General features: G+C 40.3%; 1 protein-coding gene across 2 annotated transcripts in view; it reads left to right on the top strand.

Moving 5' to 3' along the window:
* Positions 1–2,505: 2,505 nt before the first annotated feature.
* The window catches only part of SECISBP2L (SECIS binding protein 2 like), a 28,150-nt gene continuing 14,292 nt past the window's right edge, over positions 2,506–16,363 (top strand). The window contains exons 1-7 of one of the 2 annotated variants that reach the window (XM_041468854.1): positions 2,506–2,711; positions 11,865–12,043; positions 12,612–12,936; positions 13,053–13,188; positions 13,582–13,811; positions 13,898–13,922; positions 14,677–14,792. In XM_041468854.1, the coding sequence (XP_041324788.1) occupies positions 2,694–2,711; positions 11,865–12,043; positions 12,612–12,936; positions 13,053–13,188; positions 13,582–13,811; positions 13,898–13,922; positions 14,677–14,792 (1,029 nt within the window). In that variant the 5' untranslated portion in view covers positions 2,506–2,693. The remainder of the gene's footprint in view (positions 2,712–11,864; positions 12,044–12,611; positions 12,937–13,052; positions 13,189–13,581; positions 13,812–13,897; positions 13,923–14,676; positions 14,793–16,363) is intronic. The other variant, XM_041468855.1, reaches the window with a different exon arrangement.

Below are 16,363 nucleotides of genomic sequence, written 5' to 3' on the forward strand. Positions count from 1 at the left end.
TGATAGCTGTGGATAGAGGATCTAACATAACTGGTTCTGAGTGCTTTGGTTTGTTTTTCTTTTTGGTGATAACACAGTTACATTTTATGGGAGACTTGAGTTTTTTTCTCACCTGAGTGGCCACTCAGGTCACCCAACATGATTTTCTGTATTCTGTATATTGTATAGATTTATGTAGATCTCATGTCTGTTTAATCACTGCCCAATTTAGATCTTAGACATTCCTGTTATTTGAGAGTGCATAACAGCCCTTTCAAGTGTGACCTTTCTGTTGGTATGTATCTTGGGAACAAAAGAAGAATTTCATAACGGACAGCCTTGCCATAATGAGTCATTATTTTTAAAAAACACAGCAACTATCTTAAGCAAATGTCATAATATATATTCCATGGTCAGCATCAATTTGAACAAATTAAGCTGCATTCCACACTGAAACACTGGTGTGATAATACAAGAAGCGATTGTTCTAGTTGTTTCAGTGGGATTTTTTCACTGTTTTCTGTCCAGTCAGGCAAGTTCTCCCACATTACTTGGAGATGAGAAGTGATTAAGTTTGAAGTAAATCTACCAAATTTCACACAAATAAGCAAAACACATTCAACTACTGGGAATGAAATACAATTTCTCCGTAGAGATTTGTTGTTTAAGAGAGATGAAGTTTAGGTAGCTTATGTTTCATAATTATTTATCTGTAGAGTTCCATCTCATATTTAAGTTCATCAGTTACTGATGAAATGCTGTTCCATTGCATCAGCTGAAAGCTCTGTGTACAACCAGCTTAATACCCAGTTTTACTTTCATGACTTCTTGTGTTGAAATAACAAATCTCATTGTGTAAAAGCCCCTGGGAACACAACCTCATAACCTCAAATTAGTTTGTCTTACCACCTTGAAATGGCTTCCCAGCATTATAAACACTTATGTGAGTTCTGCTGACCATTTAATCTTGTCAAGAAAAGTGCAGGGTTACAGAAGTGCATATAAAGCACACAACTGCTGCAGCTTCTCCCGTTCAGATGAGGTTTCTGTATCAGGACGCTGCAGCAGCTCTCCTCTCCACTGGTAGTAAAACACTGTGCTCACTGAAGTTAGTAGAAACCTGAAAGTTCAATTTAATTAGGATTACAACCTGGCCCACTCCCTTTCCCATATGCTCAATGGGAACTATGAATTTGTGTACTGTGACCTCATGAAAACTTAAATCACAGAACATACGTAATGTTGCAGACATCTAGGCAAAAGTTACACTTGGATGGTGATCCTGCTGATGTGGATGGAATAGCACAGAAGGCAGTGACAGTCTGCACAATTCTCTGTTCATCTCATCTGTTCACAAGATGAGATCTTGCTGTGCCATGCAATAGCCCTCTTCATAATCCCTTATGTTACATATGAAGTTATAATGGTGAAGAGCAACTCCAAAAAAAGTACAAAGAGATTATGTTGGTTTACCCAATAAATAGTATTTTTATAACACAGGAAAAATTGTTATGTGGTATCATAAATCTGGAAAGATTAATTATAAAATAAAGGTTCAATCTAGGAAGCTATAGCAAGATTAGTCTGTTAAGACATTCTTGACAGCTTCTACTGCTGTCAAATTCAGATACTGGCTTTTTTACTTGTTTCTTTAAAAAGCAAGCCATTTATTCCTCAAAAGAACCTCCTCAAGCATGAACCTGAGTCATGTATTAACATGTAATACTTTTACAATGTATTTCACCTGGAAGCGCTCGACAGTGATCTGGGATATCCTTTGTATGTTTCTTTCACAAAGGTACTTAGTCTAGTTCTGCTTTTTTTTCCCCTTGCCATGAATCAACCAAGTTGTAAATAAATCATGCCTCATTTCCATTAAAGCCAAGGCAGCAGACCTATTAGCTAATGGAACGCGGGGACTTCCCCTGCAGAACACACGTACGGGATCTCGTGTTGTTGTTATGCAGCACAGGCTCCTACGTGCGTTTCCCTTTCTCCTGGCTCGGGGTGAACACGGTCTCACGGATTTCACTCGTAATTCACACGTTAAATGAAGCAGGGCAGCAAAATGAAGGAACGTCACACAAGCTGTGCCAAACCTCGCGTCTCAGCATCTCCCCGCTCCAGTCCCTGCACACACGGGACCCGCTCCACAGCCCAGCCCTGCACTCCAGGCGCTGCTGCGACATTTTTAGATTTCTGCCTCTAAATAAATCACAGGGTTTCTTGGTTTTTTTCTTCCCTCGGTGTTCCAGATAATTTCAAGGACACCGTCGGCCTGAGCCTCCCCCGGCGCCGCCCGCGAGCATTCGGGCCCGCAGCGCACCTGCCGCCCTCGCTCGCCGCAGGGGAAACGGCCCCGGGCGGGGGCAACAACGCTCCCCGCGCTGATTCCCGCGGGTTTCCGCAACGCTCGTGTCACGGCCTCGCTTGTTTTCGGGCGGCCGCAACGCGGGAGGGGAACGCCCGCCGTGGCGGGGAGCGAAGGCGTTCCCAGCCTGAGCCCGCCCGGCTTCCGTCTCAGCTGGTCCCTCCCCGCCGCCCGTCCCGCCCCGGCCGTGGCGTAGCCGGTCCCGGTTCCCGTGATAACCGCGAGCGGGGCCGGCGCCGCTCCGGGCGTGTGCGGAGCGCGGCGGGGGAAGCAGCGCCATGGGGGAGGCGGCCCGGGCCCTCCGCCGCCCTCATTAGAGCCGCCGCCCGGCGCTGCTGGAGCCATGGACAAAGCGGACAAGGTACGAAGGGACCGCGAGCAGCCGCGGCGGGAGGGGCGGCGGTGAGGGCGGGGAGCGGAGCGGGCCCGGCCCGGCCGTGTCAGCCCCGGCAGGGCCGTCAGCAGCGGCGAGCGGCGGGCAGCGCACGGCAGGGCGGGGCGCGGCTCGCGGCCTGCGGGGCGGGGGGCGCCGGGACCGCCCGTGAGGGGCACCGGGACCGGCCCTGAGGAGCCGCCGCCCCGCCCCGGCGGAGAGCGGCCCTCGGGAGGTGCAGAAAGGGCGTTCTCCGGGCTGGAAGCGGGAGCTCGGTGTGTGTCTGCCGCCGCCGTCCCCTCCCTGGGCGGGAGGCGTCAGGCCGCGCCCGGCCCGGCTGTCCGGGGGAGCCGGGATCCCGGGAGCGGCTCCCCTGGGAATTCCGAGGGAATTCAAAACTCGGGTCTATTCTTCGCCCCCCTGTTCCTTCAGGCTTTGTTTCAAGCTTAGGGGAAGTATTGCAGTTAGTGACATTTAGTTTAAGCCTGCCTGGTCAGTAGTAGAGGCTCGGTTTCTTGAGAAAGAAACAGGTTTCTTTGAGAACTTAGCAACACAATCGAGGTGTCACTCTTGTTGATTTCTGTAAATGTCACGGTCGGGTTGAAGCTGTCAGTGGTGGGGCACAGCTGATGGTCTCATAGCTGAGTGGGTGTAGCTCACTACTTCTACAGGTCGCTATATTTTTTTCTTCCGTATTAAACTTGGCTTTGTGAGGTAATCAATTTGTATTATTCTTAAGAGCTTTTATAAGTGTGGGTATGAAGAAACAGAAGCAGGGACTTAAGAATTTGTATGATTTGTTACATATGTGCAATAAAACATTTCATCATCAGGAGGTAGTTCTAAAACATGTATCTGAAATGGATGATGTCATCTCTTAGAGCCTGATATTACGTCTAAGCTTCTGTTTCAGCAGAATGTGTTGAAAATTGGTGATTTACAGTTCTTTGTTTCCTAGTTTTCAGCTTTGGTGTCCGCAGGCGTTCTAATAGTAGGGTTAAGGAATAAAATAACACGGGTTCCTGTAGCAAAGTAGATAATGACTAATAATGTACTCTGTAAAGATAACACTGCTTTTCATTCTGTACATGTATCTAAGGAAGTTTGTGAACAGTGTGTCTTATTACAGTCTGGCTCCCACTGTGGCTTTCTGGTGTGGTAATGATTTTTATTTATTTTTTTTAATACTTTTTATTTGCCTTCATGTAGAAAACCTGATCTTATTCTGTAAAATTTACATTTGTCCAATTCGTAGTACTTTTTGCTTTAAAATTTTGGATTTTGGTGTGGTGTTTTTTTCCCCCCTTTGTTACATCTGCGATTAGTGCTGCAGTGCACTTGTGAAATATTTATTCCTTATTGCTTGAGCTCTTCTGTACTGGAGGTTCACACGTGTCCCTATCAAACCACTCTCTTTTCATCTGTCAAACAGTTCATGAAAACAGAGAGTTGTTATGTTATTTACAGGATAAAATGTTGACTCTGAGTGTTAACTAAGTGCAGTATTTCAAGTTGAAGGTGTAGGTAAGCTCTGAAGCAGGAATCATCTTGTTTATTATGTTTGCAGCATATCAGGTCCTGTTGGTTCCTTATCCCCTAGTAAGGCTTCTAGGCAGACAAATAATTAATACCTGATGAGTTTCTAAAATGATTCAACAATCTTGTTGCTTTTGTCTGCTCATTATACAGTAGCATCTTGATTAGGAGACTCCTAGATGCTTTGGGTTTGACCCTTTTGTGCTGTAAGAATTGAATGTAATCATTTGTTACCAGTGTAAGTGTTTGGTAAGGTTGCATCAGTTTTAGGAGCTGTTTCATTTTTTCTTTATTTGGGCTCCTTTCTGTGCCTTTGCTGCATGACATCTGATAAATGAGTATTGAAGCCTACAAATGTGTTAGCAGTACTCATTCTCTCCTCGTTTTCCCTCAGAATGCTCTCTCAGGCACAGTATGGTAACTGTATGTGCTTATAGGAGTAACTACCGTGGAATTGGAGTATGAGCAGCTAGGACTGTTGTGTTAGCATGGTAATTCAAGAGTAAAGGAAGATCACAAATGCTTTTGATGGGTAAACAGAGTTTTGTGGTGTTGGCTTAGTGATTCAGTATGAGATTTTTTGTTGCAAGATCATTTGGAGACCTAATTGATAAAAAATGTGTTGCTTTTGGATTGCCTTTAAGGTTTCTGTTACCTAATTTCTGATATGACTTCTTATGATATGCTCAGTGATATTTTGGCAGCTGACATAGATAAATATGGAGTAAAGCTGCTTAAACTCAATTATTTTATGATAGGAGTAGTTGTAATTTTTGTAGTGGGTGTGTGAGTTTACTTCTGTCTACACCAGAAAAAAAAATTTCCCATTAAAAAATGTATGGGTTTCAGCAGTTAAGTGTAGGTTATTTTCCTACAAGAGAGAACTCAGCAGATGATGCTCTTTCTGTTTAAGCAGAATACGACAGAAATCTGAAGAGAAACAACTTCCCCTTTCAAAGGTACTGCTGTGCTTTGATTTTTCTCAGTCTTATACTTTTGTCTTGCTCTGTGATTAAGACAGTTGGTTCCTTTCGTACAGTTGAGAAATCAGGTGAAGTTGCAAAATCAGTGCCCTGTGTTTTGTTTTAGTATTGCTTAAAGACAGCCTGTTCTGCTTACCTGTGCTATTCGTGACCACTCAACAGGTGGCTTGATAATATGATTGTCATAGGAGTAGATCTAGATCAATGCTTTGTGCTCTTTTATCCTGTCCAGTTTCCTTCAGTGCTTCTTACCTAACATGGCAGATTTTTCAGCTGAGGAAAATCGAAAATGCCTGGTTTCCTGTACATTGCTTTCTTTTGAATCTTGAAAGTGCAGAACAGTTTTGGATTTTGTGAGTTTAGTGTTGTCTTACTTTAGAATATGTTCTTTGGTGAACTTAAATGTTATTGATGTGATTCCATGAATATCTGTACTGTTCGAGAACAAAGTTATTTATCATTGACTAGTTTGTGGAGATCAGGAGACTGATTTGCATAAGTAGGTTGGATTAATCCTTTTAGTACACTGTCTACAAAGCACTCAAATATTACTACTTCATTTGGGTAGCATGAGTTTGGAAGTCTGTACTATTAAATGCTCTAAAGTAGGTAAGTGAAGAGGACCCTTTTGGTAGCTTTGTTATGTCTTTGAACAAGCTCTGTATGAGTATTAAAATTTAGTTCCCCCCCTTTTTTCTTGGAATACTCTGGCTTTGAGTTTAACCATGCCACCTTGTTGTATTGTGCCAATTGCTTGTTTTCTATATATAGGTAAAAATGTTAAATGTTTAGCTTTGTTATGTTCTGAACATGATACTTAATCCTGTGAAAGGGAAGAGAATTATGCACGATTCCCTTTTTATGAGCTGAGGGAAAAGGGAAAGACTCACTTAATAGTGTATTTGCTTTAAGTGCTGTGTTGAAATGACTATGTTAAATGTAAATAGGGAAGATTAAATTTTGTGCTTTGTTAAATGGCTTGCTGCTGGTGTTTCCAGTTGGACTGCATATTTACCATTCCCGACGTATCTGTCACTTAGAAGCAACTAATTATAGAAACAATGACTTCCATATTTGTAAAGTTTATCTTAAAATAGATGAACTGTGACTTGCCTTACTACTAACGCAGCGTTTAAATGATAAAATCCAGAATTCAGAAGCAGGATTGGTTTTTTTAAAAAAAAACCCAAAAGTTTGAGCTATGTTTTTATTTTACTTTGGGATGAGACTTCTTGCTTCCAGACTTTGAGACAGTAAAACAGCTGATTTTATTATAGCCCTCTGAGATGTGGCATCTGTGTCTATTTTCTCACCCTGTAAATAGTGAGATTGATATCTAAGCGTTCTCCTCTGAGAGCAGGATGACAGAGATCCTATTTAATGGGAAATGCTGAATGATATTAGGCTACAATGAACAAAAACTTTTCTAAGATTAAATGTACAGTGCTATAACTATAGGACAAAGTTTACCAGTCTGTTCCTGCTTGTGTCATCTTCTGTCTTTGCAGCTGTTGATGACTACAGTAGCTTTTATATAGGAAACAAAGGAGCTCTTCAGTATATGTGCTGTCTTGAAAGACTTGTAATTGTTGGACTGAAATATGTAATGAGCTACTGCAAAACGTTTTGTAAATTGAAACTAGGGGTATCTACAAAAGAGGCTTCTGTCTAAATCTTGGTTTCTTTTGAAGGGGTGTGTTTCCATTAATAGGCAGCTGATTGAAAATCTGATGTTTCAGCATGACTTAAATTTATACTTAGAATTGAGTTTGGTTATCAAAGGTTGATTTCAATAAAGCTTTGTTTGGTTTTGTGATGTGAAAGGTTGAACAAACATGAAGAAGTTGCAGTCAAAAATAAGTTTGGTGTTGCAGTGTTTTCAGTGTTTGCTTTTAGATGGTGTGATCAAGCCACGTAGTATTTTGTATTATGGTCTGATCTTGCATTTACTGATGGCAGTGGCAAAGCACTGATTTGTTTTAGAGGATGCAGACTAGAATAAATCTCAATACTGTGAGAGCAATTAAAGCATAAGCTTGTATCACAAGTGCTCTGTTGTAAGGATTAGGGAAAGTGTAGCAGCCTTCTCCCAGATCTTTTTGTGTTTGACAAATCTTTCTTGTCTGTGGTTACAAACCAGTGGCATGATCTGTCCTGTTTGTGCTGCTCGTGTGCACTTGGCACTCCATTTGTACTGTGTGGGTGAAATCTCTGAGGAATTGTGTTCACACATATTTGCATGCACTTTGTTTTGTGCATTTTCTTGTTTGCTTCTGAAACAAAAAGGAGCTTGTCTTGTGTTCTGGAGTTTACTTCATTTGTTATTGGTTGCATTTTCCCCCTGAGTCTTAAGCATGTCAGTATTTAAAAAACCAAACCCACCACCAAACTGCTTCTTTGCCATTTTTGTTTCTGTAGCTCACCAAAGGAGCCTTTCCTGTTAGAAGAAATTACAAGTTTCAGTAAGAGACACCTTCTGTTTGTCCAGTGCAATGAGAAATTAGCAGCACCTTTACTTGAGACTAAATTGCTTGATGGTTCTTCTTTTTGTTTCAATTTTTCTGCTTACACTATGAAGGAAGGAGGCCAGTTATCAAAAAGAGGAGGTACTTTGCTGTCTGTCTTCACCGACATTTCCTCCTGGCTGAGAAATCTATGGTCCTAAAAAGATCTGCTAAGATAGCTTTGGACAAATTACCTAGCGTTGCTTTTTTGTTTCCCTCACTTGTCCAGTGAAACCACTGGCCATCTGTGAAATGTGCTGAGATGTCTGGAGAATCACCCTGCAGAGCTGATTCTGTTGATGTTTTGGTTTGGTTAGCAGTCTGACCTGACTTAGTACATTTGTTTCCCCTTTTTGCTTTAAGTTTGGTAAGCTTACTGCCCTCATCTGAACACGCAGGCTGTGTAACACAGAACTCTTGAAGTATTTTTGAAAGACTGGTAAAATGCTCTAAGGAAGCAATATGCTGAAGTTAATTTAGTTTAGTTGGTGATATACCTGAGCTGCCTTTGGTTTCTACCCCAAAGTGAAAATGGGGCCTTGTTGTTTAATGAAATGTATAAGTTATGTGAGAATGCTGGCAGAATGATTTTGAAACACCTGTACTGAGGTTTCTAAGTTTTCAGTTGCTGTTTTGATGAGTTGGCATATATATGTGTGTGCATTACAGAACAAAATGCAAAATTTGAAAACAGAAGTTTGCCCTAAATTCTTTGCCAAAACAAGTTTATTGAAAGGATTAAAAAAACCCAACTGCCATAAACCAACCAAACCTGTAGGTGCGGACTAAACTGCGCAAGAGAAGTGTTTAAGGTATAATGCATGTGAGAGGTATGTGAAATACAGTTTTGATTCCTTTAAATAACAGACACTCCCCAAGTTCTGTAAGCAAAAAAGGGATTTAACTTTCAAATGCACCCATATGTGTTTATGATTACAAGATCTGCTGTATCTTTATTTTACCACTACAGGTAAGCTAAACTTGTTTTGAGCTGCACAGAAAATGATAATTAAATGTATCAGGTAATTGCTCTGTCATAGCAATAGTAATCATAACCTGTATAAGGGACTGGACAACAGGAAAGGAAGAATTAAAGTTGTCTTTCTAGTCTGGGCATCTCTGAATTGTTTGAACCTGATAAAACCAAGCAGAATAATGTGAATTATTTTCCTAAAATCATGAAATTACATGATAAGAGTGTTGAGTCTTGTGGAGGTTTTAAATAAATTTAAAACAAACAAAAACCCCAACATACCCTTTTTTTGCTGGACAGATTTAAATAGGTCAAATTTTATCCAATCCACCTTGGATGTAAAAGTGAGGTAGGGATTATCTTTGAGAATTGACAAGAAATATTTTGCTGTGGCAGCCTTGCAGGTGGGAATCACTCGCTTCCTGCTTGGATCAGTTACAGCTCCGTTTCTAATATCTGATGTGAAAGACTGTTCTCTCACAATCCTAATAATGAGTGATGATATAGCACAATATCACATAAATCGTTGTCATGTCATCATTCTGCAAGAGATTTGTCAATAAAGAATGATTTTTTTATTTTCACGTAAATCTCCCAAATAAGGGAAAGAGCAGACAGCCACATAAGAGAGATCCTTAAAATGGGAAATCTGGTCCCAATATGAATGACAAATAGAATGTTTTGAATATTTTCTGAGCCAGTACCAGCTTATTTTTAGTATCTTGGCTAAAGTTCACTTGGCATGTTGTGGTAGGATAGTGACCAGCAGGTTAGGAATAGTTGTTTGACAGTTTTCAGTGTTTCCTTAGGAATACCACATTTATAAAACACTCATCCTAGTTTTACTCCTGTGTGTTCTGTGATGAAGCACCCTTGGTGTGTTCCTTTAACGTTTTGATTGCTCTCTCGGTTAGAGCAGGGTGCTAATGACGCTGAGATTGTGAGTTCAATCCCCATATGGGCCACTCATTAAAGAGCTGGGCTCAGTGACCCTTGTGGGTCTCTTCCAATTCAGAATAATCTCTGATGTAGTTTTGTAGGCCAGCCCATAAGTGAATTTATTCTTAAGCAACTATTTTTGCCTCACAGCCTTGAAATAGCATAGAAAAAACCCTCTTAGCTTTCAGGGAGGGATTTCAGTGTTGGTATTTCTGGTACTTATTATGTGTTCACTGTACATAAACACTTTTTAAAAAAAATGATGAGAAGTTTTTCTCTTGTGTTGAGGAGAATGCCTTGGAGCTTTGCAGAGGGGTAGGCGAGTCACAAGGCAGCTGAGGGATGTGCCCGAGGCCAGAGGAAGCTCTGGGTAGAGCTGGGCTTGAGTTGTGTTGCACAAGTTCGGTGCTGCAGCTGCCCCACAGCTTTTCCTCTGAATGGAGCTTCAGGAATTAGATGAGTTACTGTAGAGGAAAGGAATGTTCACCCTCTACTAATGATAAAGAAATGCATTTAATTGATATGAAGGTAATTGTTCTGCTGTAGTGCAGATCTTGTTGTACAGCAGGAGTGATACTTCTGTGTCTGTGCTTATGGAATCAGACTGCCCTGCATTGGAATGGACCTTAAAAATTGTTTGGTTCTAAACCCCTGCCATGGGCAGGGACATCTTCCATTACACCAGGTTGCTCAAAGCCCCATCCAAGCTGGCCTTAACGCTTCTAGGGATGGGACATCCCTTCATATATTATAATCCACCTATCTATATATATATATAAAAGTCCATAGTATGGCCATAAGCATTTTCAGAAAGTTATTAAAAAATACTTTCCTGCCAAGAACAGTGTATCTTGTCGGTTTGAAAGACATTTTTCATCGGGACAACTGTATTTTCAAAAAAACTTTTGAACTTGCCCTTCCCACCTCTTCCACTCCGATGCTGCTAAACCAATATGGGATCTTATTTAAGTAGAAGTTTTGGGGGCTTGGAGATTCAGATATTGGGTGGGAAGGCTGTCTCAGGCTGGATTGTGGATGTGACACAGAGCATAGGCATGGAGTGAGAAGTGTGTGGTAGGTGTTGGGCTGCTTGCTATGATACTTCCAGAGCTCCCATTTAACTGTTTCAGCTCCTGTGGATGTTCTGGAGATGGTGGCAAGGATATAAGACTGTCCTCAGCAAACCTTTAGGATTTCATTTTTCTACTATGAGAGCATGTATTCATACAGGTTATGTGTTACCTTTGAGATTATTTTGTAGGCATATGAAAGGAAAAATGTCTGGAGTCCTTGTCTGCTTTAGAAAAAAAATCTTCTTAGGATTTGATACTCCATGAGGTACTAATCTGAAACACATATAATTAAGCTGAAATCTTTGTACAAAAAAAAACAAGATTATTTTCATCTGAAGGTAAGTTATAGTGGAATACAGAACTTCAGGGTTCTTTGGTTCTGCAGTTGTCTTATTGAATACAGCATTTTTTGTTGTTGGCGTGTAAGATGCAACTATGTTGTACAAAACCAAAAATGTGAGCAAAACCATCTTAAACTAAGGATACCTTCAGGATTGAGAGAGACCTTTTCTTTGAAGGCACAGTTTAAAACTTATGTCTAAGCCTTCTTCATGATGACCTTGAATCATAATGTTTTAAAATACATTCAAGTTGAGCGGATAGAATGTGTGGGGAGGGTTCTTCTGTGGTGCATCATCTCTTAGCACTTAAAGTGCAGCTTAATGCTGAAAAGTCTTTTTTATAATTGCCTAGAAACATGGTCAGTTTTGTAGAGCAGGCCAGTTTTGTAGAGCATTACTATGTATTCCATATGTTGGTTTCACTTCTGAAAGCCTACACAACTGTGCTCCACATACAGTGCTAATTTGGTTTCGTTCTGTGCTCCGACTCATATCCTCTGCAAGATCTGGGCTTCAGTCCCTTTTAAATTAATTAGTGTTTGCATTGCGGTTGTAAAGGTTAAAACAAATGCTAAATGTTAGTGATCTGTATTACACTCTGCATTGATTGGAAGGATGCAATAAGCACTTGCCAACTGTTTTTCAACTCTCTTGGTTTACTGCAGAAATCCTGTAGCCTTGTCATCCATTTGCCTGCTGTTCATGGTTCTTTGTGTACAACTTTATGAATCTAAATTTTCACAAGCAATTTATGATTGTAATTAATGAAGGCGTTCTTTCTTTTCTCTTAAGAATGTCAAGCTGTCAGCTGAAGTAGAACCATTTATTCCTCAGAAGAAGGGTCCAGAAACACTAATGATCCCAATGGCGCTTCCTAACGACAGTGGAGGAATTAATGGCATGGAACCAACTCCAATCCCTAGCTACCTGATCACTTGCTATCCATTTGTACAGGAAAATCAATCCAACAGGTAATAAGTGGTTGTGATCTTCATGGAAGATGATCTGGTTTTAAATGTGTTTGAACTTGTAGGCTTGAGAGGAGTCAGTGATTGTGGGCTGTATATTATGGTTTTTGTTCATCATATTTAACCCTTCATGTAGGAGGAGGAAATTTCTCTGCATTCAGTCTTTTATCTATATTCTTCCCTTTGCTTTTTTCCTGTCATATTCTTTGTTGCCTTTTTTTTTTTCTTCCTGGCTACTAAGGTCTGGTACAAATTCCTCCCAAAGTCACCTGATGTGCTCTTGGATCATCTAGGGCAGTCAGGAGGGTTTTTTGTCTGAATCTCTGAATGAAGGAAAGCTTAGGTGTCCAGCTTGGGTCCTGCCATGGTGAAACACGGCATAGTGCCATGTAGCTGATTCAGTATTGTGTGTAACTGTATCCAGTTTTCTTCACATAACTAGTGAAGAATATGTTGAGTTTAGGAACTTATTATAATAGAACTGTTATTTTTGAAGGAGGGATCAAGGCTTGAATTTTCTTTGAGTGGGGGAAGACTTACTGAGCAGTTTTCTTTCCTTTTTTTTTAATAGGCAGTTTCCATTATATAACAATGACATCAGATGGCAACAGCCAAGCCCAAATCCTGCAGGACCATACCTTGCTTATCCTATAATATCTGCACAGCCACCTGTTTCTACAGAATATACTTACTATCAGCTGATGCCAGCACCATGTGCTCAGGTCATGGGTTTCTATCATCCTTTCCCTACGCCCTATCCTGCACCCTTTCAAACAGCAAATGCTGTAAGTACAGTTACTACAGAATGCACTGAGCGTCCCAGCCCGTCAGGCCAGGTCTTTCCATTGTCCACTCAGCGGAGCAGAAGCAGTAACAGGGGACCAGTCATGCAAAAAGTAAGTCTGCTTTTGAATAGGATAAGTAGAACTGTTTAAAGAAAATGTCTTTGCAGAGGAAGCACATATCTAATTTTTTATCAACTTTATTTTTTGTGTATGGCAATGTTTGAAAGCAGCAGCAGCTACAGATGCACATAAAAAGTAAACGTCCTCCAGTGAAAAATGTTGCCACTCAGAAGGAGACCAGTTCATCAGGTCCTGAGAACAGATCAAAGATTGTTTTGTTGGTTGATGCATCACAGCAAACAGGTAATTTTATTTTTAAGTTCTGGGTGTATGAAATAACTAGAACTACGTGTCAGTTGTCATCTTTTCTAAAAGAGGGTGGACCTGATTCAGATGCAGGTTTTAAGAGAAGTCTTTGCAGCTCAAAAGGATAATGAAGAAAAGGTGCTGATGGTTGCAGATACCTTCTCAGTATGTCACCTTATAATGTTGCAGTGACATGGTACTCCTGCAGAGACTTGCCAACTCTTGAAGGAGTTTGCTATCAATAACAGTTGGACCTAGACATAATTCAAATTCAGTGCTGGTTTAATGCAAAGACTGGCTTTTATTTGTATTTGTTTTTATGATGCGTAGCTTTTTCATGTCTCTTACCAATTCCTGCACAAGTAATTTTATTTTTGTTGTTTCTTGAAGACTTTCCTTCAGATATAGCCAACAAGTCACTTTCTGAGAGTGCCTCCACGATGCTTTGGAAGTCAAAAGGCAGGCGCAGGAGAACCTCTCACCCTGCTGCAGAGTCCTCCAGTGAACAGGGTGCAAGTGAGGCAGACATTGACAGTGACAGTGGCTATTGTAGTCCTAAGCATGGCAATAACCAGGCTGCAGCTATGGCTTCAAGAAATACAGATTCATGTGCAATGAATGTATGTAAACATAACTGAGTAACTTAACTATATTTGTAGCCTACAGATGAATTAAATTTACTAAATTGGCTTTTTTTCCTTTTCAGGTTGTAGAACCATCAATAAATACAAGTAAGCATTGCCTTGACTGGTGAGCTGTTTAAAATTTGGCTGGGTCACGTTTGTATTTTTGCTTTACATACCTCTTGATCTACTTAGCATGCTGCTCTAACTAGTCAGATACTTCTGAGGATGCATCTTTAGAGATTTTGGTGATTTCCAACCACCTCCACTAAGACACCTGTTACTTGCTGAATGAACAAGTATATAGCTATCACTAATAATTTACTAACAGCTGCCTTTCTTTAATGGGTTAAAAAAAAGCTAGAGACTCCAGTGGAAGCATTCAGACAAAGCTGTGCTCCTGTTTAGTTTGTCCTCAGGCTTCCTTACCCTTTTGGGCTGCAGTTCATACCTGGTTAGTAACAGAGCCAAGGAGTTCTCAATTTCTATTTCAGAAGCACTATCAGTGCTTTTTTAGAAGCTTTACATATACCATGGACAAATAGTTGCATTAGTCTGGTGGTAGTAGGTAATGCCAGGGACTGCTATTTATGACTGAACGGAAACTGGTATGGATGTGAACCTGAGATTTCCTTTCTCAATGCTTTGTGGTGATCAGTTCTTGGCAGCTGGAATGTTCCATAAAGGTAACTGCCAATATTTGAGAATAGCTACGGAAGTCAGTGTTGTCACAGGAGAATTAGACTTTCTCCAAGAACTTTATTTGTATCAGGATTGTGTTCCTGGCTCTGGTGGCATATGAATCATTATGATATGTTCTGGATACTAATTCAGTTTTTCATATCTGGCACTTCTCTTTCAGCTGGTATAGGTTGGACTAATGTAAATTCCCAAGCAACTCAAAAAAAACCTTGGATTGAAAAAACTCCAACCTTTTCTAGAGGTGGAAGACAAGCTGAGCAAAGAAATAATCCACAGGTATGCTGCCAGTGGTTCTCAATTGAAGTATTTGGGGCTTTTTATAATATGGGAAAATAAGGAATTTGGAGGGAATTATAAAATTAGCATACAAAAAAATTTAATGAAAACAGTATAGAAACTTAACCTTAAAGTCTAGTTTCTCGTTTGCACATTTCTAACTGGTGTGTTAAGTTAGCTCTATATCATATATATATATAATCCTTGACAGTTCTGCCTGTAGCCTGTGCTTTATCAGTATCTACCTAGGAAGAACATTGCATATATAAAGCAACCTGTGAAATGACGATAGTGTGGGTGTAAAAAAGTTCAGTTTTTGACCCATTCACACTTCAGAAGAAAAAAAATTCTCAAACTTTTTAAAAGATTCTGATGTGTTGGTGAACTAGAATCCTGTGTTCTCACTCCTGTTGTCTTCAAAACTTCTTAAAATTTACATTAGCATACCATTTTTTAAACATTTTTTATTATTTCTTAATGGCTTAGAATTATTTTATGCTGAAGCTTGAATATCTTTCTGTGAGACTTCCTTCAGTTGGGACAGGGTTTCTGTTATTGGTATGTGAAGAGAAAGGAGAAGATGGCCTTCCTAATTTTGAAGATGGCCTTCCTAATTTTGAGAGGTTTTATTGGGGCAGGTGATCCAGAGAGGTACAAAGAAAGCTGAAATATTTGCCTTTGTTTAAAAGTAGGTTTTGCTTGAACGCTGTTATTGCAGACAAGAAATCTAAGCTCCAAGTGGGATCTTTGTATAAACATGCCTGTTTGTGCAAACATATGTGAGCCAGCTTGGTCTGTTTAGGTTTTTAGATGGAATTGTTAAATTGTCTCAAATCCTCCTGTTTGGTAACTGTGGGTTTATTATAGAAAGTTTGTGGATGCTTGTATCTGGCAGTGTAGCAGTTCTGAATCTTTTTATAACGTGCTGTCAAATCAGAGGCTTTGGAACCACTATTGTTAGCTTATGGCATTGGGAGAGCAGGAAGAACCAGACTTTCTTTCATCCAGTCACAGTTTAGACTCTAAATCTGGCAGTTTTTTAGATATTTAAAAACAAAGCTGGCACTGAAAGTTTTAAATGAGGTTGCCTCAGCCAAATTCACTGTACCTCAAGGCAGAATTGTCCTAGAAACTATTTTCTGTTGAAACTAAATTGGTATGAGGTCTGTAGGAAATTTTCTTGACAAATAGGTAAGTATAAATATGATATTCAAGTCATCCACTGGTTTTTGCCAACTACTCACACATGGGTTTCCACCAACCTGTCACATAATAAACAGAAGACTGCTTATACCATTATGCTGCTGTCTCTGGCCTTTAGAGAATTTTGTGCATGGGCATTGCCATAAAAAATGTGTTGAAAAGGCAGTAACTGCATACAGAATAATTATGTAGTGGGAGAAAGTTCTTTGGAGTGATCATGGTTGCAGACAGTTCCTCAGGGTTCATGGCTGTCAGTCACCAGCAGCTCCTGAGTTTCTTCGTATTTGGCCAAAAGAAACCTTCTTATTTAAGTTACAAATTTAAAGATTAACTGTCTTGAGGGGGAGGAATAATCTGGTACTGTCTAT

The sequence above is a fragment of the Pyrgilauda ruficollis genome, unplaced genomic scaffold (genome assembly GCF_017590135.1).
Source record: "Pyrgilauda ruficollis isolate IOZ18807 unplaced genomic scaffold, ASM1759013v1 scaffold23, whole genome shotgun sequence".
Classification (NCBI taxonomy): Eukaryota; Metazoa; Chordata; class Aves; order Passeriformes; family Passeridae; genus Pyrgilauda; species Pyrgilauda ruficollis.